Source organism: Odontesthes bonariensis, chromosome 12 (genome assembly GCF_027942865.1).
Source record: "Odontesthes bonariensis isolate fOdoBon6 chromosome 12, fOdoBon6.hap1, whole genome shotgun sequence".
NCBI lineage: Eukaryota > Metazoa > Chordata > Actinopteri > Atheriniformes > Atherinopsidae > Odontesthes > Odontesthes bonariensis.
Window position 1 is genome coordinate 18,688,497 of NC_134517.1, and position 22,529 is coordinate 18,711,025.

The window sequence follows — 22,529 nt, forward strand, 5'->3', positions numbered from 1 at the left end:
ATGGTGCAGTCGCCATGTCTTTGGTACAGGATGTTCCGAATAGGAGACATTTTATTTAATATATGCATTAGAATGAATGGTGGGCAAGTACACACATAGGAAAAAAAAAAGATGATCTGCCGCCAAAGAGCTCCAAAGTACACGCACACACACACACACACACACACACACACACACACGCACACACACGCACACACACACACACACACACACACACGCACACACACACACACACACACACACACACACACACACACACACACACACACACACACACACACGCACACACGCACACACACACACATCTGCACACTCATACCTGTTTCTTTGGATTAAAGGAAGTGCTGCTTTCTGATAGATTCGGTTTATAAGTGACTGACAGCTGGCAAATTCCCTCTTTCTTACCTGCAACTCAATTACCTTTGACATGATAGTCAAAACACATATAATGCATACAGACACACGTGCACAAACTCGTGCTCTGCGTCGGCACTTTCAGTCCCACGACTCAATTACTTGAAATATAGCTCTCTAAACAGCTGGAGGGCCCAAGCTCAATAACACGAACTCAGAGCTGCTATAGGACGAGGAGTGACTGTGATGACCTGGCAGAGAATATCATAGCATCAGGCCAAATAAAATGCTTATCATTCACCTCACACCATGCTGCTCGGGACAAAAGAGCGGTAGAATACAATTCTACAAAGCACCCATGGTTCCCTCTGATTACATGAGAATAGCTTTTATGCAGAATCTTGACTGATGTTTCCATCAGGCGGCACCTTTTGTGACTGATGCTGTGACTTTAACACCTAGTAAATTGCATTGTTTGCTGGGTATTATGAAAGACATACTTGAGTCTGTATGACATTATCTTAAGTAAGGCCTCTTTGACTTGCAGCTCACTGAATATCTGTAGGTAAGGTGATGGATGTTGGTGTCCATGGCTACAATTTAAGATGTGTTGTCACCTTGGAGACAGAGCATTGCTCGGAATCAGTGAGGGTGGCCACATGGCAACTCGTTTTAAACACAACACTGCATTTTTTAGTGATGTATGTCACACAGCGATGGCCTACCTGCCACTGGGACAATGCATCAAAGAGCGACCTATACTCTTTGCCCGCCAGGAATGAATTGGGTGGAAATTGTTGAATATCTCGAGCAGCAATTAGGAGGTACCCTGTGGTGAAGAGGTAGACATTTGTCAAAGGCTACATTTTCCTCATTTCCCTTGCAAATAAACCTTCTGTCATACCCATGATGATATCTATCAGTATAATTAACCTGTCTATAGGTTTGTGCGTTCATGAGTACATGAGTGTGCTTTCCTGCGTGAAATATGGTTCACATTCTGCTAAACTGCAGGAAGTGCAGGGGAGGCAGTAGAAAAAAATTCCAATTCAATAAAGTAATGATGAACAATACACAAGGTAATTACAAAGGGAAAAGGGGATTGTTTCATAAATAGGTTGGATTGTGATGTAAAGCTGTGGCTTTTCTGTAATGATGAGTGGGTCATGACAGTCACTCCTGACTGTTCATACGGTATAATCTCCATGACAAGAGGGCCATTGACAAAGAGTGGTCACCATTTTCCATGAAGGCACCTATCAGATCTTCACTATCTTTAGAGTGTGAGTGATTTCATTTAGTATTCGTCTCTTTTGTGGTCTTTGCCCCGACTCATCTGATGACAGGAATAGAAAATTAGGACACGCAGCCATTGTGCCAAAAATAAAGTTGAAAAGAACACTTTCAGTGAAAGCTTTCTTTGACTTCCCAGACCACTCCAGAGCGGCACCACTACTTACCATAGCTGTTAGATAAAGCAGCTTTCAAGTGTTATATTAATTCACCCATCCAGGTATGCTTCCTCCTCATTTCTCTAAGAAAAGTAAAAATGCCAGAATTCAGTTTTTTTTAGATTAGCTGGACCAACTAAGAGCATTAAACAAACCGAGGAAACAAAACAAGAATACAGGATATGAAACAAATACCAAACCTAAACTAAATCAACTAATACAGAAAACTTGAAGTCCCAAATCCAAAGTAAGACAACCACAAGCAAAAATCTAAGAACAACCCACAGACATGACAAACACATGGACACATATTTGTAAAATCTAATCAGATCTCTTCTGGTTAGAGATACAAACTGTTTCCAGAACACTAAATAAGGAGATCTGAAAAGCTTATTGTTTTCAAGCTCCAAAGCATTCAATCAGAATTCTGCTCACTGGAAACTCATCTCCTTCCCTTATTCCAGTGTGGTCTGAACATACTCAGAAAGAACACATTCGTGTATACATGGTAACACTTTCCCGTTGCATAGATTATCAAAAAGGTTTACACGACTCTTCTCAATCCAATTGAAAATTATTTCTGATTGAGCCTGATCGGATAAGAGGTGTTTACATTAGACGTTTTAATTCTGATTGGACTGTTAATCTGATTAAAAATGGTCCGTGCAAGAACAGTTATCGACTCCTCTTTCATGCCTGTGCCTTAAACAAGAAGCTAAAGTCAGGAGATAGTTTGTTTAGCTATACAGATTGGAATCTGCTGGCAACAGTTAGTTTGGCTCCATCCAAAGTTCAAAGGTAATCAAAACCTCTTGATGTTTTTTTACCTTTGCAGAGCTAGTCTCGCTCTTTCCCCTGCATTTAAAGACTTTATGCTAAGCCTATTAACAGCTGTTTGGAGTTTAGTGTGCTACTTTAAGTCAGAGGAACACATGGAAGAATAAAAGGGACAAAATTAAGATCACTGACAAGCCATCCATCCATTTTCTATACCCACTTAATCCAGTTCAGGGTTGTGGGGGATTTGAATCAGGAACAACACCACATCACCATGCAGCCACTGATAGTGGAGGCCATATTGTTGAAGCCAGCTATTAGTCAGTACAATAATAACAGCATGCTTTAATAGGCTGGCTTTAATAAGTGGTGGAATATGAGATGGCGATAATTCATGTCATATCCAGTCTTTCATTTGCCACTGCCCATCATTAAGGATATAGCCTTGGCTGACCTTGCAGAAGTCTTTAATTTTGTCCCTTTTACTGTGCCATAGCACTAAAGCAAATAATTGTTTTCCATCAAAGATCCAATTATTCTTCTGAGAGAGTAACCCCCTCAGCTGCCACCAGTGAGTCCGTAAAGTAAAATCAGAAACATTCGGTTTTTTGGTTCGAATTGGATGATTTGAAAGTGTAGTCTATGTATAAGAAGTAAAGCGAGTAATTATCATGAATTGATGGAACTGTTAATGAATCATTGTTACCCCCCTTTCATGGTCAAGTTAACTACCTGTGCTGAAGAACAGAAATTGATGATGTACACGGTAATTTTCCTCTCTGACTGCCATCACCTATTGATACACAAATTCTTAACCCCGGCTTCAGTTCAATATGTGCTGCCTAGTGCTCATCAGCTTTGGAGAAAACCAAAAATGTACCTCTCTGCGAGGGGGAATTCTCTATTAGAGGGATGAGCAGCCATAAAATTGTGTCAGCAGTGAGGCCATTTTGAAAAAGTGCCATATCAAGGGCAGGCTGTGATTACAGTGTGTTCGATTTAGCCTGTGGAGACTCTGCACTGTGGTAGAATCTACTGTCCTTGAAAAATAAAGCCAAGTTGTCCAAGTGAAGTCAAGAGGTTTGTAAAGAGAGGGTAATCTGTGGGCATCTTTGGGCACATAGGCTCACATTGGTAATCGCTTTTCACTCAAAGAGCAAATTCATTCAATTTGGAGAAAGCTCTGTCACTTTGTGAAGGTCAGTCAGACCGCTAATAAGTGATGGTTTGAGTTGTTTTGGGAGATCAATCCTGATAAAGCTGATACCAGAAGACATGCAGAGTCTAGTTTCTATTAGAAACGGATAGGGTTGTGGTCCAGATTAAAGGTTACTATTTCATCCCGTGGGGACGGAAAAGGCCATCTTTCATTTCTCATTTAATAAGTGTGTGTGTTTGTGCTCTGGAGTGTGGGTTGCATGCTTCCGTGAGTATGAGTGTACATTTATTGAAAAAGAAGATGGGTTAAAAAGGCAGGCTGGAGTAATTGTTGCTCAGTTTTTGTAGTTTTTGACCATTGATTAATGGAGCTCACCTGATAAATAGGGTTGCTGAACGACAAAATGTAAAAAAGGAGATAATGATGCCTCTGTAATTTGGAAGTTGACCACTAAGGTCACGATTTGTCACATTTGCAACATTGTATCTTTAGAAAGGCAAAATTGGACAATGGCTTATTTCAACTTCTTCCCTCTTGAATGCAAATTGCACAAGAGAGTCCCTTTACGTACATTCCAGCAAAATGAGGGCTGTTTTTGGTAGTATCAACATTATAATTAGCTAGAGTAGGGCTGTGCCTAGAAAGTAATGTTTTTTTATGATGCAAGTGGAAGAGAAAGTACTTCTTCATCAGAGCATGTCAGCAGAAACATGCTGCACTGGGTTGCAAATAATTTAACAGCTCAGTTGGAGGCTACCTGACATTCTCTGTTAGTCACTAAAGGCTTAACAATTAGATATCCACTCAAAACCACTTTAGCAATGCATTGAATCCAATGACCAGACACACAGTTTATGTCCATAACGTACAAAGAAAGCCACAGAATGCCAGTCCTGGGCAAAATTTCTGTAACCACTTACAGTTCATTCAGCAGAAGATGAAGAAGTTGAAGATTCTTCTCAAAACTTAATCTTCTTCTTGTTCACAGTCACCTTTAGGGAAGAAAAAGAAAAGCAAATTTCAGAGCTTTCTTAACAGTCTTTCATCTTAAACCTTGCTCTAAAAATCAGCAGCTGTTAGTGCTTCCACTGTAAGCAGCCGCCTCACACCATGAAATTTAAAGTAATTAATGCTAATTGAGGAGAGGATGGCTGAGAGGGCAAAGCATTTTTTTCAGGTTGCCATTTCATCATGATGAAAAAGAAAAATGTGATTAAGAAATGGAAGTTAACAAGAATGGTGCAGGTCAAGACAATGTCTGGAAGACCACGAAAAACTCAGAGAGAACAGTCACGTTTCCATGTCAAGACATTTCCATTTTACATTTGTTGAGACCAAAAATATGTGTAATGTATACATATTGGACAATTCCCTGCATAGGTATTTTGCCTTTTTCAAACCAACAGGGTAAAGGGAAAGACTGATAAATCAAAATACAAGACAATTTTTCGAGCAAACGAGACACTGTAAAAAAAGTTCAAGATAAAAGGAGGAGGTCTGCTATAACAGAATAATGATCAAAAATACACATGATCCAAACACTCAAATCCACAGTGGACGACTCAGTAGAGCAATGTAAGCAATACAGCCTAAGAATTGTTTAAATTGGCTTTGTTCTTAGACATTATGAATGAAATAGTCTCTGTACTTTTCCATGATGACCTAAAGTGATCCAGGAATAGGGAGACAAAACAATTAGCCTGGGAAAGCAGGTGCAAGATTCACAAGCACAAATTGTTTGGCTGATCCAGAGAATATGATGAAGCATGTTGAACCTACTCATGTCCAATCATACTCGGTCGAGTGTGAGTCCAACCCATGAAGCTATAAATGCAAATGATACCCGGATATCGAGGCTCGGTCTGACGGATCTCCTACGAGAGCTCTGTTCCACTGAGCCCAGCGCTGATATGCTTGACGTGTGACTACCAATAAACACTTTATTTAACTTGAGATTCCTCCGGCTTGTTCTTGAGCTTCCAATGAAAGAATCGAGCTAACAGAATAAAAAAAAACGAAGACTTTAGGTGGAATTTAGTGGAAATCCCTGCAAATAATCAGAGCCATTAAATACATCTCTGATAATTACTAAAGATATATTAGTAAGCCTAGACTATCATTTTCCTTTTATTAAGTTTTCAAAAATGTAAAAGGTGGAAATGAAAACAGAATGTTGTCAGAAATATTGAAAAATATATCATCTTTAACTTGGAAATGTCCCCACTGTAACTTGGATGGTTATTCACACACATAGCTATTCACAGTAGCAGAAGCTTTGACCAGAGGTATGCATGCTACTGTATTTAATTGTACTCAGTCCTCTTGAAATGGTAGCTTGAAGAATACTGAGGGAAAATGGTCCTTGGTGAACCAGAGGAAGGATCAACAAACAAGTCCATGCAGTGATATACATAGATCCAACTTGCCATTTTAAGTAATGCGACCCTGCTGTAAGTCAGTGCTACAGCCTTTGCTCTGGCAGTCTTGTGATTTGAAGGCAGGAGTTTCAGAATCTTGCCAATATATCACAGCCTCCTCCCCCCCATCTTTCCCTCTTTATTTCTACATTGTTCCAAGCATTTCTCTCTATATTCGCACAGAAACACAGACATTCACGTAGGCGCAGGTACACACCGCCAAGCACCTTGCTTCCTCCCCCTGAGGCCCGCACAATAAAAGCTTAATGAAAAGGTACTTTACACTGGCAGTTGTGCACTGGTGAGACACCTTTAAACACCACTGTTAATGGCAGGAATTAACAGAGAGCTGACAGTTCTGTGTCTGTGTGCGAACACGTGCATCCTGAATACAGTATTTGATATCTGCTTAAATGAGTCACAGGACCTTTGTCCTACATTGTGGACAAAGGTGTGTGTGTGTGTGTGAGTTAGCGCACCACCCAGCAGTATATAGCTGCAGTTCATCTGGATGATTTATGTTCCCCAGGCCTCAGTGCTCTGGATCCCACCTTGATTACAGTGTATCACTGCAGCCGAAGCCATGGCCCCCCTGTGACCCCATAAATTAGCCCCACCCTTTGACAGGAGCTCCCAGAATCAGATGACACTGATCCACTTGAGCTGATTGATTTCACTACAGACATAATTTTAGTGTATTATTTATGCTGCCCAGATCTTCTGCCTTTAAATGGAACATCTGAGTGGTGCAATGCATCACAGCTCCAGTGAGAACAGAGGACTGATGTTATCGTTAGACGTCTCTTAATGACCAGAGTTAGGGTTTACATGCTTGATCGAAAGAAAAGTTGGCAAAACAGGCCTCAAACTCTGGTTTTACGCAGAGACACAGTGGACGGTGTCAATGCGGAATTGATCACTTTTGACCTTTTCCTGAACTTTACTCTGTCTGTGGCAGATATTTGCAGAGCCTTGCAGAGAGGAGAGCAGCTGATGGAGAAAGAGGAGGAAAATGTCCACGAGAGAGAAGAGGATGGCCATTTAAGTAGAGCAAAGTTGTGATTGTATGTGTGAAAAAGAAAAACATCCTTCATGTCAAAGCTGCTTTTATGGAGTGTGCTCGGAGAGCTGCAAATGGGCAGATAACACAATTTACAGTCACACAGTCCTTACACTTAACCCCATGGTAGATGAATTTTGGGCGGTGTGTCATAAATAAATAAAGATACAGAGAAACAAATGAAAACAAGGTGCGAACTGTTGCTAATGGAGGGCACTCCTTTGATTTTCTCACTCGGGCTTAGATTTCAGATAGGCCAGCGAAGCACAGATGTATGATGTGATCAGAAGTAGAGCAAGCCACCACCAGGGGAGAGGGAGAGATCCGCACGTGACTGTAGACTGCAGAGTGTGTCTGCAAAGTCATCTGAGGTCGGTTGGTCTGTGTGATGAGATAGATGACGCAGAACAAGGGCCCAGGCTGAGAACAGCGCAGTGCTACACGTGCGACATAGAATGTCATGTCATGACTGAACCTTGGCTTTATTTACAAAGAAGCAGCACTCATCGAGAGAACGTTTACACCACTGCAACAGGAGCTAAATTGTAGCAATGGGGGATACTTGTGTAACGGCACTGTTAGGTAGAAAAGATAGGAATAAAGTGGCAGCTTGTGTTTTTTCCACAAAGTAGATGTTTGGAATATGCTCCTTATGGCCAGGAGGGGATGATTGCTGTCAGGTCGTGTTGGTGTCTTTTTAAAAAAAAATGTATCTATTCTCCTTAATAAATGTTTTCCTAAAGAGATTGGTGTCATTTGAGTTTTACACTTTTTTCGCGACAGCACAACGTTTGTATTTATAGTGTCGTTGCAGGCACTCCAGGAGGCAATGCCGCCACACATCAGGCATAAAGTTTCTGGACCTCTCAGTACATCCATCTTTTTTATAAGTCTATGGTCTGCTCCAACAAGATTTCTTCATCAATGTAACTTCTTGAGAGCAAAGACAACATTAAGGACTTAATGAAACACCTTTTCACGCGTCAACTACAAATCCACCTTGTGTTACCCAGCAAGAATAAAACGATATGGCCCTTCAGCACCTCTGTGAGGGTGTGCATGCTGATCTAATATTGAGAGTAGTAACGTGGATATGATGTTTGACCATGTAAACCATAATTGTTTAAAATGCCGCTAATATCTACATCTGTCTTGCAGCTAAAACATTCAGTTATCAGTCTAATGAATGTGTGTAGACACATCATGACATCATGCTGTTGTTGTTGATGCATTTCACTGGAAACTTAAAAGCTGAACATCCTAATCTTTCTTTTCCCAGAGAGGCAAACTGTAGCCAACAGTAACGACATGATTGTCACATGTTAAAGATTAAGATAGAATAAAGAAGTGAAAAAAAACCATTAAAATCTTTGGGATTTTTTGGCTTGGAGCAATATGAATGTAGTTGTGATTTGTGCGTATAAATAAAACTGAGGAACTATGGAAAAGCTGAGGGACAACCACAGGATTCAGTGGAGGATCTGCTGACTGATTGTCAGACTCCAAGCATACAGGCAGATACAGCTAGCATGGTTAAAAATTTCAACTTTTAATGGTTATGTATCATATGCATGATCCCAATTTCTGTGGTATGTATTCCTATAAGAACCCAATGTCCCGGGACCAAATGACATAGCGAGTTTAGCATTTTTTTCATTTAAATTTAAATCATAACAGGATGTTTACTTTACTCAAGTGAACCAAGCAGGTTTGAAGTTTATGCTTAACCAGAAAAGAGTTTAGAAAAGGAGGGAAACATGACAGACAAGAATTACCACAAACAGTAATCCCCAAGACCAAAGAAGATAATACATTTATTTCTCTCAAGGAGTCAAAATATTACATTGTCAATCAAACAAAACAAGAGGTAAAATAGCTACATAAGGAATGAAAACATTGTACCTGATTGTGTCTCGCTCTGTAAGCGGTGTACGTACATAGTGTGAGGCTTAGGAAACAACAAAGAAATCTGCAGCAGAGCTACAGTGGCATTCTTTTTAATCCATTCCAAACACAACTCATGTCTAACCTACACGTTTATTGCTCTGAACATATAACTTCTGACTCTGGATTCCATTTATATTGCATGTTATCCACGATTTGCTCCCAGTCCTTCAGAAGCTGAAATATGCATTTTTTTCTTTTTTTTTTTTTTTCTCTCCAGTCGAATCCGGTGGCCTGTATATTCCAGAAGGTACTTTTCTCTGACTGCATAGATTAGCGAGAGGCACATTTAAAGATGCCAGCCTCATTTTTGGTGCTCTCACATTGAGGCTTTATCAAGTTTTAAATAATAATAATAATAATAATAAAAAAGGTTCATCCAGGGTCTTCTATGTGTTGCTCCATTGCTTATAAAAATGTATACACTTTCTTCACAAAAGGAATATTGAATTAATTTCTTGCCAACAGCTCTGTGCTGGTGCTGACGAGCAGCCACTTCAAATCGGTTTGATCTCTCTTATGTAATGTCAATCTAATTTGAAGAGAGAGGACCAGCAGGTGACAACTAATAGAAAGATTGGAGAGCAAATGAGGTATACTAGGTCCAGCTCAGGTCACTGACGACAGTAGGGATGCTTGGTGACATAAACACTTCAGTCTGGGCGTCAGCTTTCTCAGCTGGAGTGTGGAGCCTCGGTCTCAGCTCTGGAGTTCCTGTAAACTCTGCCGTCTGTTGTTTACACTCAGCCTGACACTCAGCTGAGTTTAGGATCTTTTCAGAAATGTGTACATATCTCTGGACTGATCAAACACATCAAATGGAAATGCTCTGCTAAAGCCTCTGTTTATGACATTTATTTATGACAGGTACTCCCAGGCTGTAAAGACAAGCCTTCGGCCATGCCGGTGTCCTTTTGAAGCTCTGCTTGGAACTGATATCGACGGGAGTGCACTAAAGCCAACATGATGTTAAGCAAGCATCTTTATGCTATCTAAGCAAATTCACGTAAAGAGGAGGATAAACAAAAGCAAAGGACGACTTGGGCTTGTAAAAGTCAGGGTTTAACCAAAATAGTGAGGATTCCTTGGCTGGAGATCACAGTTCAATCACAATACAACCAACTAAATAGACCTACTCTTTTATTTTTAGTGATCATATTTTTTTTTACAAGCCAGTGTGGAGTTAACCACTTATTGAATTACAAGAAACAGGGAACACCAAACTTACAAACCCTCAGCCAACTCCCATTCGAATGACTTCCAAACAAAGAGGAGAACATATTTTCTTTCAGCCACACATAACTGGTTACTGCTGTGAAAGAATCCGAACATTCCTGTAAATGGAGGACAAACTAATGCAAAGGGAAAGATAAGGTTGCAGTCATACTGACACAGCATCAACTCTCAAATAAAAGTTCACATTCTTCTGACTTTGAGAGTGTTTGGTTATATGCTAAAACACTCAATGAGCTAAAAAAAAACCCAACAATTTCCATTCAGAATAGATAAGTTTTTAAAAAGACAATACCATGTGTTCATGATAAATAGGTAGAACATTTTGTTATCATGACATGTGACAAGGCCAAGCATGCTTTTTTCTTTTTTACCTTGTCCTGTCCAGCATCATGGCAAACAGAATTGTAATTTGAATACCGTGTTATGCCAAACACATTTGCTTTGCCAAGGGAGGCTTTATGAATATAAAGCTCCCCTTGATGGCCAAGTACTGCTTATTTTTTTTTTTTTTTGTTAAGATACTTTATGCATGTCAATGCTGAACCTGATGGGGGGGGGGACAAGGGAAGAGGGAGAGCAAAGAAAAAGAAAGAGAAATGAGACAGAGATACAAAGAAATTACATGAGAAGACAGTGAGAAAAACTAAACAAAACCGGACAACTACATGCTTCATCTGAAGAAAGACAAAACAGAAAACATCCTACGGCCTCTGTGGGGTAATCAGGCAAAGAACCAGGACCATCTGCAGGAAGACAAAGAAAAAATAAACGAACAAACAAACAAAAAAGAACACAAGCAGCAACAGCACCAGCAGCAAGTATGGAACATGTGGATACTGATAGCTTGAAACAACAGGATGGCACAGCAGCTGTATGATAAGCATGTGAGTGAGTGAATGAACGTGCGCGTGTGCATGAACATGCAAAATATATTGTACAAGTTTTACATGAATTGTCCTCAGTTGTTGGTGTAAAGGGCTACCACCTCAACCCCCCCCGGGATCAGAAGCAGTCAGAGAGGGCCCCAACACCCAGGCAGCCAGCAGCCCCCATGGAGCACAGAACTGAGGCAGCCCACCGCAGGAACAACCACGCATCCACCCAGAAGACAGCAGAGGAAGGCCCTGGACGAAGACCCCACGGCCACAGGGTAGAGGCCCCCCAGGACTCAGGGGCAACAGCCCCGCCAGGCCATGCCTGCCCACACATGACACAAGCACAGGACCCTGCCAGCCAGTAGAAAAAAAAAGGAGAAAGATTAGTGCCTATTGTTGCTGACAACAGTTTGGAGGATCCTTTTGGTCTCACAAGGTTTTTCTAAAAGAAATCTTGAATATTGATTGGTCTGATCACAATACACATTTGTGTTGGTCCATTTCCAGATGCTCGCAACCTCTGAACAAGGTTACGATGATTCATTTTCACTGAGTCAAGTCTATACTCATATTTGTAAATGCACTGTAACTCTTTAGTGCTTGAAAAGTATCCCACAATAACCCTTGGCCCATAGGTATATCATATAGATATCCTCTAGACTCTTTAGCCATCATTTCTCCCTTAAACACTCAGTCCTTCATGAATATGTTGATTTGTATCTCATGATTTAAATTACTTGCTGACATAACCCTCTTAAAATAACTTCAGAATTTTCTTTTACCCTTCAAGGAACAATTAAACATAAGATCATATGTAAACTCCTCCTCATCAGTTCTGTGAAAGTATCATAAACAAAGAAGTATTTCCAGTTTAATAAGTCGAAGGATTTTGTAATTTGTGAAACACATCTTAAAGAGTCAAAGTCTTTGATGGTCTTCGAATAAAGATTAAAAAAAAAAAAACTGTTAGGTCCTCTGTGTGATCATTGCTTCCGCTGCTGGTCCTTTCCCTGAGAGAGCAATCACACCCCATAAAAATGTGTAGAGACGCAGAGCATCTGGATACAGACTCAGGCCATCAGTGATGCAACATCGGAGTAAGAGCAGATGAAAACAAACCCACACCCTCACTTATAAACATCTATGTAATCATATAATTTGCACATGCAACCATGTTTTAAAGCAATACTATGTAACATTTCTACCTTAAAATAACAGCTTGAAAAAAATTGTGCGGCTAGAATGAGTTTTAAAATTACGATTGGCCTGTCTCCTATGCCCTTCGGGGGTCTAAGTTGGAAAAACTGCGCTATGTAACTTTGCTGGACCGGCCCGGGAGCTGAGCGGAAGTACTTCGACTTGCTTTCTGGCACACCTACCGCAAAAACAAATAGACCCCTCTCACGCTCCCAGGTATATTTGATTACTCTTACCTTTTAGGTCAACATAGCTTGCACCTTCTGACTCCTCGCCGGTTCGTCAACAAACGTGAAACGTGAAAGCGAAAGGGTGTTGTATTTACGACACTGTAACCGTACATTACCTCCAAGCCTGTAGGGGGAGCTCCATAGTGGGCTTTTTGAGAAGTTACATTGTATTACTTTAATGAATAGAACTGTTGCAAACTAGTAATATTGTGACTCCAGATGCTTTAGCTATAATGTTTTGAATATATTTGGCCTTTTAAAATGTAGATGCATGCCATAAAATAGGCTAAATGGAATATAAATGATAGTTGCATTATACTGATAATACACACAATAATGCAAATAGCAACATTAACAAAGCTAAGCCAATATGTCTTTGTATTCTATATTATTCTGTTCTTAGGGTGAAAGCTTTCTTCTCTGACAGGTATTTCCTTTGAAGCTGCAGGCTGGCTGAGAACAGACATCCAGGCTGCACAATGGGAATATACAATTGGTCAGGAATACAGGAACATGATGGGAATGGGCACTGTCCTTGGGAAACTGTGCTGCATTGATAAGCCCCTCTGAGATTCCTGGAATGGAAATAGGGCGAGCCAATCGATCATGAGAGTAAAACTGCAAGGTTGAGCAGAGGTGGTGCTGAGTGAGGATTAAGCTTGAAGTACACAGTTACATCTCCATCACTGCTTTAATACCTCACGAGTTTAATTATGGAGTGATAGCCGTTTGTAAAAAAAACAAAAACAAACAAACAAAAAAATGTAAAAGAGTAAGAAGAACCGAGGAGACATGGAAATGAATAAATAAATCTAGAGAAACTGACTGAATACAAGATTCACCAGAAACTTCAGAAGGCTGCATCACAATCTACTCCCTGTCTCTCAATGCCAAACTACTTGGTTTTGACCTGCTTTATTATGGCAGTGTAGCAGAAAATACTGATGAGAAACATCAGCTCTGGGTGTATCCCAGGAATTAAAGGGACTGAGTTGTAGACAAAAGACTGCTCATTCAAGAAGAAGAAAATTAAAAATTACATTTTTTCTTCTTCTTTTTACATGCAATCAGGTAATTCAATGTCAAAATGAATTGACATGCTTTAGAATAATTGTATTTGTTACTGGAAACCATCTTTTCGCTTCTCTTATTTTTCTTTTTTTTTTAATTCTTATTTACTTATCAATCATTTGTTCATCTTTTTATATACATGTCCTTGTCTATTTCCTAGTCTCTATTTTCTTGACTACTTCAGCAATGCAAATGTATTTTGCAAACTTTTTAATGGCGTGACTCTGTCACACGGTAGTAGAATTATAGGTGGGACTAATAATGGCCTTAGGTTAGAGTCCCTGTAAGCTTTTGTAGTGAACCACTGTGCATAAGAGTAACACAAGCCATTAGATAAACCAATTAACCAGTGCTAAACTAGGAAAAGTCAAAATATCTTGGAAAAACTTCATCATTCAAACACATGCCAGATCCATAACAGTCACTCTGGATTTCTAATTCGAAAAATGACATGCCCTTTTCTTTGCAAGTCTATTCTAAATAGATTGACAAACAATAATTTTCATTCACCCCTGTATGCTCATAATTATCTACGAGTGTTATGAGTATTTCTTTGCTTTCTTTCTTTGCATATGTGTATTTTTCCTTCAAATTTCATGTGTAGCTGAAACAGGGCGGGGATGACTTTATATTTGTATATACAGTATATATATATAAATAAATACATTAGTATATTTGTGCAAAGATTGTCAATGGCTGCATAAGACTGTATGAGAAAGGCTGGTGCAACAGGGTTCCATTAATTGTGTAGATTATTCAGTTACATGGGGACATCAGCAGAAATATACAAATTCAGTGATACAGTGTGTTCATTATTTGGATTGGTATGTTGTACTGCACTACATTACATATGTATTAAGATGCGTTTTTAAGCCCAGACTAAAGACTAAAAGATTAGACAAAACATTTAAATCAAAAAGCCTCATAAAATCAGAGATTTTACTTGAAAGTATAAACCTCTCCACTGAAAGCTTTTTTTTCCTCCGTGCCTAAAGACACTAGAAACATGAAGCAAAGCCATACGAGGGGTTAAATTAGGCTTTTAATGTAACTTTGCACCATATGTTTATCAGTAATTGTGTTTCTTGGAAATTATAATGCGATTTAAGCATCACACAATCTTAAAAGGACGCCAGTGTTGCATCAAGTCGGAATGGATTAACTCACTGTGGTTCCCACTTGTATACATTAAAGATTAGAATACCAGATACACTTAAATAAATAAACAAATAAACAAATAAATAAATGTCCTGCTGTGACAAGAGCTGAGAAAACTGTGTTTACTGCAGCAGACAGTTACAATGTTTTATCTTTTTACTAATTCGTTTTTATGCTTGAATGATAATCATGTTTGATTAATCGATATTAAAAGATGATAGACCAATGTTCCTGATGGAGCTTATATCACACTTGTACTGCCAATTTGCAACATCCAAGCTGGGGCATGAGTCTGTGCTGAGGGTGTTGTCTCTTCCAACCAATCAGCAATGCTCAGCCTGTCTCTTTCTCCTCTCTGACGTCAGACAGATGAAAGCCTAAAGAAGAGAGGGAAAAGGAAGAGGGGTTAGCGATGAGTGAGAAAAGTGAAAGAAATATTCACGTCCAAGTCAGGGGGAGTTAAGGATGTATAGAGATGGTGCCATCAGAAGGAGGAAAAAGAACAAAGAAGGGCAAAAACACACAATGAAGGGCAAAAGAACTGGTGACAAATTCATCTTTGGAGGTCCTTTTCCTGTCCATGCCTGACCTGGTGTATAGGGGGTGTTATGGTTGTTGATATAACACGATTTGACCAGTGGCCATGTGCACAGATGATGTCACCTGTTTCATTTCTCTGACCTTGTTCTCCGCTTCTGGCACTTAAAAACAAGCACCAGCTTGTACGTCTGGCTAATTTTGATTTGTTTTTCTTTTAAACTGACACTTACGCGCAGATTTCTGCGCTTCATCTGAATGACATAAACAGACATTCAAGTGCCTTTGACAAGCCAGACCATTATTTCCTTCTGTTGTATTCCCAGAAACTTAAAATCAAAATATGGCAAAGCAATAAAATGTGCAAATTATCTGTCATTTAGCAAGAGCTATCACTGCAGTGAGACAGTACAATCAATTCAACGCATGTTGAAGGGGGATAGCGGATGAGTCATGTCTCCCAGCCCATACTGTTACTGTGATGGCTCCAGATTTAAGGGCCAGCAATCTGCATTCATCTAACAGATGCTCTACCTTTCTCTTTCCCTCTCCCCTCTTCTTTCTCTCTACTCAGTTCCTCTTTCCTTCACACTACCTGCATCTCCTTCACATGCAAAAATACACAAGCAGATAAGAAAATATCCATGGTGGTGTGAAACTGACAACTCTCCCTATATTGTGCACCAGTACCCTCTCAGGATCTGATATATGTCAGGGGTTCAGCTCAAACCACTCAAACTGGAGGCATGGAAATTATTTTATGATGCTCCTCGCTGGGTCCCTGCATCAAGGGGAAGACAGGTGCACACATCCACGCACAAACATCACAGTCAGGGTCAAAGACGGAGCATGAAATTGAGCAAATACAGTTAAGGACAGACTACACAATCCCAGCCGAAGTAGGACATCTATCCCCATGAGGCAAGATCACAGTATCCTGCAGTGACATAATATGTGAGAGCTATGAGTGATGAATGAGCATTCAGGCACCCATAGCAACGACACAACAGATGTTTGCCATAGCACCATCCGCCATTTCAATTCCAGATAATGTTCCCATAAAAATCTGGCCACTGAACATGAACTTTAAGCTGCCATTACATGCAGATACAAATCACAGATGAAAGCCCCCCAAAACATCAAACGGACTCTGATTATTTTACCTATACTGTTTTTGGTAATGAATATGCTAATCCTGTCATCTGCAAAATGCCTTCCCTTTAATCAGGACAGCAGAGCTCAAGGTGACTATGTGACTAACTTAATCTTTGTGACACCTAATAACTTTTTTTTAGCTTAAACAACTCAGTGAAAGGTGTAATGTCATCAAATACCCAACAAGATGGGATTGTTAGCTCTTTTTTGTTTTGTGTCTGGGTGCAGTTTTTCCACATATTATTTTATGTAAAAGTAACAACAGGTGAGCTATCCGTGGTGCTGAAACTTTTTCCATTGTAAATTATGTATTAAATTCCTGGGTTTTAAATATGTTCTCACATCATGTTTTGGCAGAGGGACGCTAAGTCCATAGATGTATTGTAGTAATGTAAGAGAAGTAATTTCCACCTCTCAACAACAAACTGCAGAATCAAAGGCCTTAAATACAAATTATTGTGGCTTAGTGGCTTTAAGGGTGAGATAAATACTGTAATTTACTTTCAACACTCTAAGTGTAGCTTTCTTTATTTCTCCATCCCCCCTTTTTTACCCTTACCTGTCAAACCACCAGGAGAATTGCTTAAAGAGCCATGCTGCAAGCTGTGTGCTTGCTACACAGATGATGAGACAGGACCCATTTATAGGAATCTAACAATAATGACAAACTAACAAGCTCAAACCCAACGGTTGTTCAGCAGCCTTCCACTTGTTCAAGACTTTATTCTTACTAGTGTTCTGTTGTGTTGTTGTTCCTTCATATAATTCCACCTTCCCCTCAAAGAAAAAATGATTTGATGACCTACGGTGAAGCTTGTGCTTCATGACACAGGTTGTTGCACATAAAAACGGATCGGATCATTTAATAATTCAATGGAAAGTTAGTGTATTCTCTTAACTACATTATTATGAATGGACTTGCGTCTATACCTTGCACCAAAAGCAATATGTCGCCACATGTGTCTGTTGCTTCCTTTCCGGAATATATTTCACAACTGTAATGAGTTGAGTGGATAGCCTAAACATCATTAATCACTTTTCGGTGCCTCTGGTCTCTCCCTCACCCTCCCTGTATGCGAATGTGCATGTGTGGTGTGCATACAGGTAATAAGCTGCTCAGCCACTGCGCAACGATGGAGATATCGCAACGATGGAGATGACGCAAACAGACCCAGCTCTCCGAAAAAGTGTTTCAAGACGAACATGGCGGCAACTTAACCGTGGTCCAAGATGACAGTGAACATCAGGAGAACAGATTCAAGTCTTTCCGCCAAGGTACGGGACAAAATAACCATCCTGTCTGCATCGAAAGGGCCAGTTGCCCTCCTTTAAGTGAATCTGCAGACCGAACGGCGGCAGACGCGCAGCGTCAGTACCGAGAGGCTCGCAACAGCTGGTCTCCCCGCGTTCCCGACGAGAGAACAATCCCGGGGAGGGACGGTAAGGAGAGGGGGGCATGCGGTCAAAGAGGACGCCGTTTCCCCCCGGAGAGCCATGGAGAACCGGGATGCGGCAGCGCGAAGCTTAATTTGTACGGGCACGCTAATTGGATCGGAATAGCACCGATTGCTGCGGGCGCGATAGTGGAGCGCCCTGGACCGGCGGAGGCACGGCACCCCACCGTTACAGAGGAGAACCAACCGGAGTCAGTCTCCCAACAAGTCAATGAATATTGTGGCAGAGCAGCCCCCGCGGTGGAGTCGGCCAGGGCAGCACTTTCCTAAAATATGACCAGGGGTGCTTGGATGCGTCGGCAGCATGACAAAGGCTTAAAATACTGGTTTGCACCCCGAGAGAACGAGAAGCCATTTACCGAGTCGGAGCGGGCCCAGAGATGGCGACTGTCGCTGGCCTCTCTGCTCTTCATCACCGTCCTACTCTCTGATCACTTGTGGTTCTGCGCCGAGGCGAAACTGACGCGAACCCGAGACAAGCGGTCGGACGAGGGGCTTGCAATTACGGACATGGGCGAGTACCCAAACTCTCTCCACCGACACCATAACCCAACATCACCTGCCCCCCACCGTCTCGCCAGAGAGCAAGATGATATTTTTATAGGGAATTCTACCAAACCTCTGTGGCGAATGGACACCTGTCACCCTGACAGCGTGTCCAAAGACTGCTTTACTTTCACGGACGCGAAGACCGTGTGCCTGGGCCTCTCTGGTGGAGGGGAAGAGGGGACACAGTCGGCGTACGTGAATTTGAGCGATTTGTACCTTTCTTTTTGTAATTCCTACTCACTTTTGGATTTGTTTTACGGGTTTACGAGTCCGGACGTTATGAATTGCACCCTGGATATGGCCATGGGGGTGGATCTGCTGGGATGCAGGGAGTGTGTCCAGGCTTATCAGCGTCTTGATCAGCAGGCGGAGGAGAACTATCGGGAGTTTGAGTTGCTGGTTCAGAAGTACGAGACGGATGTTTACTCGGTTAGGACGTGTATGGAGGAGTGTAAGGTAAGACTAACGAGGCCAGGTCGCGCTCGCGCACCTACACAAGCACGTGCATTAAAGGGGATGGGTTCACTGTTGTCATGGCAACCATTGGGCATATCTGGGCATATATTTGCATTGTATTTACTAGAGTTCAGTCCTCCAGTAGGCTGTCAGAGGCTCTGCCGCAGGCATGTCAGAGTTTACACCCATACACAACTGAACACAGGCGCAGGGTGCTGGAGGACAGATCAACGTATACATTTCTACCTCTTTTTCCCTCTCTCTTCAGGATGGTCCTTGTAATATAAGCCCCTTTTGAACTCGGACTGCGGAAGTGACGTTCGACATATGGAGTGAGGTCTAGGCTTACCTTTCCAGAGCTCCATGAGATAAGAACAGGGAATGAGGCTGTTGACTGGTACACATTTCAATATGGATAATAGCACTCCTGTGATTTCTGCTCCTAATCCGGGTTTAGTTTGCTCCGTCCCTTCCTTGTTGCTCCAAAAGCACATATAGCTGGTTCTGATCTGCGCAAATGTGCTCACTAAAGCCCACTCCGCTGCTCTGAACAGCGAAAACCTGAAAAGAGAAACAGGGTGGAGATACATCGGTGGAATTACACTTGACTTTATTTTGTTGTGCTGGACTGTCCATCAGAAGCGCATGCTCTGTTGGTAACTGTCCATGGTGCTGAAGGAGGGTGCTGCAAAAGGCTTTTTAGAAGGAGAACAGTCGCTCAGTAACATTTCAAGCTTTGAAAATGTTCACTTTTATGAATCATGGCAATACATTAAAAGTTAATGTAATTAACCTTACTGATTTAACCTTGCAGATCGACCTGAAGTCTTATACTGAATTTACTTAACAGCATTCCTCATTCAGTGCAACTCACACCCGAATAGTGTGCTCTCTTGTTTGACTGAACACTCTTAAGAGATACAGGAAATTGCATGAACTGGATTTAGAATGAGTGGTAGAGAAACATATAGAATATAAAGAGAATGTAGATGTGGGGGCAAAGAGGCCTGACAATGACAATAGAGATTTATATCGTATTAATCGATCTAGTAGAGATACAGAACGAGTCAGTCTAATGAGGCAGTCTGACGACATGCATCATTACCCTGCAAGTACTGCACTTATAGCTTTGTAGTCCCTTGTGTCCATAGTACGCTTTTGTGTTTGATGCACCAGAGTTTGACCAATTCTGTCATCTTGGACTTTTAGGTTAGGGGATGAACTTTAAAAAGGAAATAAATCAGTTTTATGTCATAATGATCCCAAAAACCCAAGTTAATTCCTGTAAGAAAGATGCTGTGAAAGGGCAGATGGTCAGGGTGTTTGGCTGTGAGTGCTGATAATCCATGTTGGGTGAAGCAGAATCGTTCTGGTGAGGATGTGCCAAGGATAAACCCTCTGTAAAGAAATCAGGTGCTGTAGTGTGTTGTTTGCTTACTGTGAGTGATTTTATAGTCTAATGATTGTTTGTCTGAGTGTGTTATGCATACTAATATGCATTATATGCACATACATTTATTTTCTATAGCATCTTATAGCTGATTACCTTTAATGGCATCGAATCAGCCGTGTGCTTTTACACTGCAATTCTTTGCTAATGTAATAAGATCAGGCAGGGCTACTTCAGCCTTTTGGCCCCTTTAGCTCAATCTGAATTGCTAATCTGCTTCAATGTTTGTGTGACCTTTGTGAAAGCGCAGAACCCCAGGCCTCCAGGCCTGCATCACAAGCCATTGCTCCTTCAAGAGCCTCTGGATTGAGCAATAAACAGAGATTCAGCAGCTTGAAACAATAATTATTGCGATTCACTCTTATCGCTTATATTTCTCTCATCTTAAACCACTCTTTAAAATACCTCATCTACATCTGAAACGGTGCTTGACAAGAAATTTTCTTGTGAAGCGCCAAGTGACATGAAATGCCAACACCATATGGTGTTTGTGCATGGTTCATTTGCATTTTCTCACGGTCACTGTAAGAGGTAACAAAGATGATGTGTCAGGTTATAAATCTGAAAGAGAAAACTGCAGTGAAGGACACTGGAATGCGGTACTTGGATGCATACGGCTTGCACCAGACATAACTAGTACATCTGAACAAATATGAACTGTTGTACATGTGGCCATGGCCACTACTTTACTCCACCTCCTTGTCATGGCCAAGGTGCCCTTGAGCAAGGCACCGTACCCCCCATGCTCCCTGGGTGCTGTGAATGGCTGCCCACCGCTCCAGGTTGGCATCTGTCTCTATGAGTGTGTGACCCTGTGCATGAGTGTGTCAACAGGTGCCAACCTGGATGCGTTAAAAGTGGAGGACAAATTTCATGTGTATGCATGACATTAAATCTCATCTTAATGTTGTTGTTAAAAAGTTTTCATACTGAGCCAGATTTATTTACGAATTTGGCAGTTAGACAAGCTACGAAAATGAAATAGTCATAAAAACTAAGCAGATGAAATGTCCTTTACAAGACAAGAGCAGTAACTTTGCGACCTTAAACAAGGGTTGACCTAAAACCTACTTGCCTAATTGTCCCCTGACAGGCTGCTTATGGTTGTTTGTTGAGTTGGTCCTACCTAGAGGTGTTGTTCTTTCTTTTATCGTAGGTACCCTGAAGTCAGGAATGTGCTCTACGTGACAAATGAGAAGTCTGTAGCAAACACACACACACACACACACACACACACACACACACACGCACACACATCTTTACATTATGACCACTGGTGCCACACAGAGCTGCTTAGACCTCTGTGCAAAAACCCTACAGACTGCCTGTAATCTGTGTTACTTACAGTGAAGGGTTCTTCAAGAATGTAAGTTACATGTATATTGTGCTTTTTTTCTTGTTTGTTTTGCAAACAATAACAATTCCCATAAATGGCATCGCACTAAAGTCCCTCAGTCTCTTTAGCCTTAATTGTTCACACCTTTTGAACTCTGTTGAATATCGACTTCAATCAGGTTGCCTCACTGAGAATGAATTTTAATTTTCTGGAGACACCTGAGAAGACAAAATATTCATTAAGACATGTATGTTTACAAATACAAGCCAGTACACACACACACACACACACACACACACACACACACACAGATACACGCAAACACGCACACACACGCAGACACACAGAGTGTTTCCTGCAGGTCCAGACCTGACTGTCCCTTCCGGTGTAATTTAATTTGCACTCCCATAATTCTCTTCTTCTCTAGTGGCTCTGTCTCCAGGGCTCCGTCTCAACATGTTGATCTCCTTTCTCCCTCAATCAGTCACCGTCTCCCTCCTTCTTTCACATCCTCTCCCATCTGTGTCAGAGCTCTGAGGAACCTTCATCACACATGCACACGTTCGGTTTTTTGTCTCTACCTCACCCTCCACCATATACAGTAGATATTCCTCCCATCACGTCTCGTGGATTCTCTTTTCTTCCGACTCTCTGAGAACATGG

The 22,529-nt window shown here is 41.2% G+C and overlaps 1 protein-coding gene across 1 annotated transcript in view; it reads left to right on the forward strand.

Moving 5' to 3' along the window:
* Positions 1-17,769: 17,769 nt before the first annotated feature.
* Positions 17,770-22,529, forward strand: part of nalf1b (NALCN channel auxiliary factor 1b) — a 96,741-nt gene continuing 91,981 nt past the window's right edge. Inside the window, exon 1 of the mRNA XM_075478677.1 lies at positions 17,770-19,080. Within this exon, the coding sequence (XP_075334792.1) occupies positions 18,349-19,080 (732 nt within the window). The 5' untranslated portion in view covers positions 17,770-18,348. The remainder of the gene's footprint in view (positions 19,081-22,529) is intronic.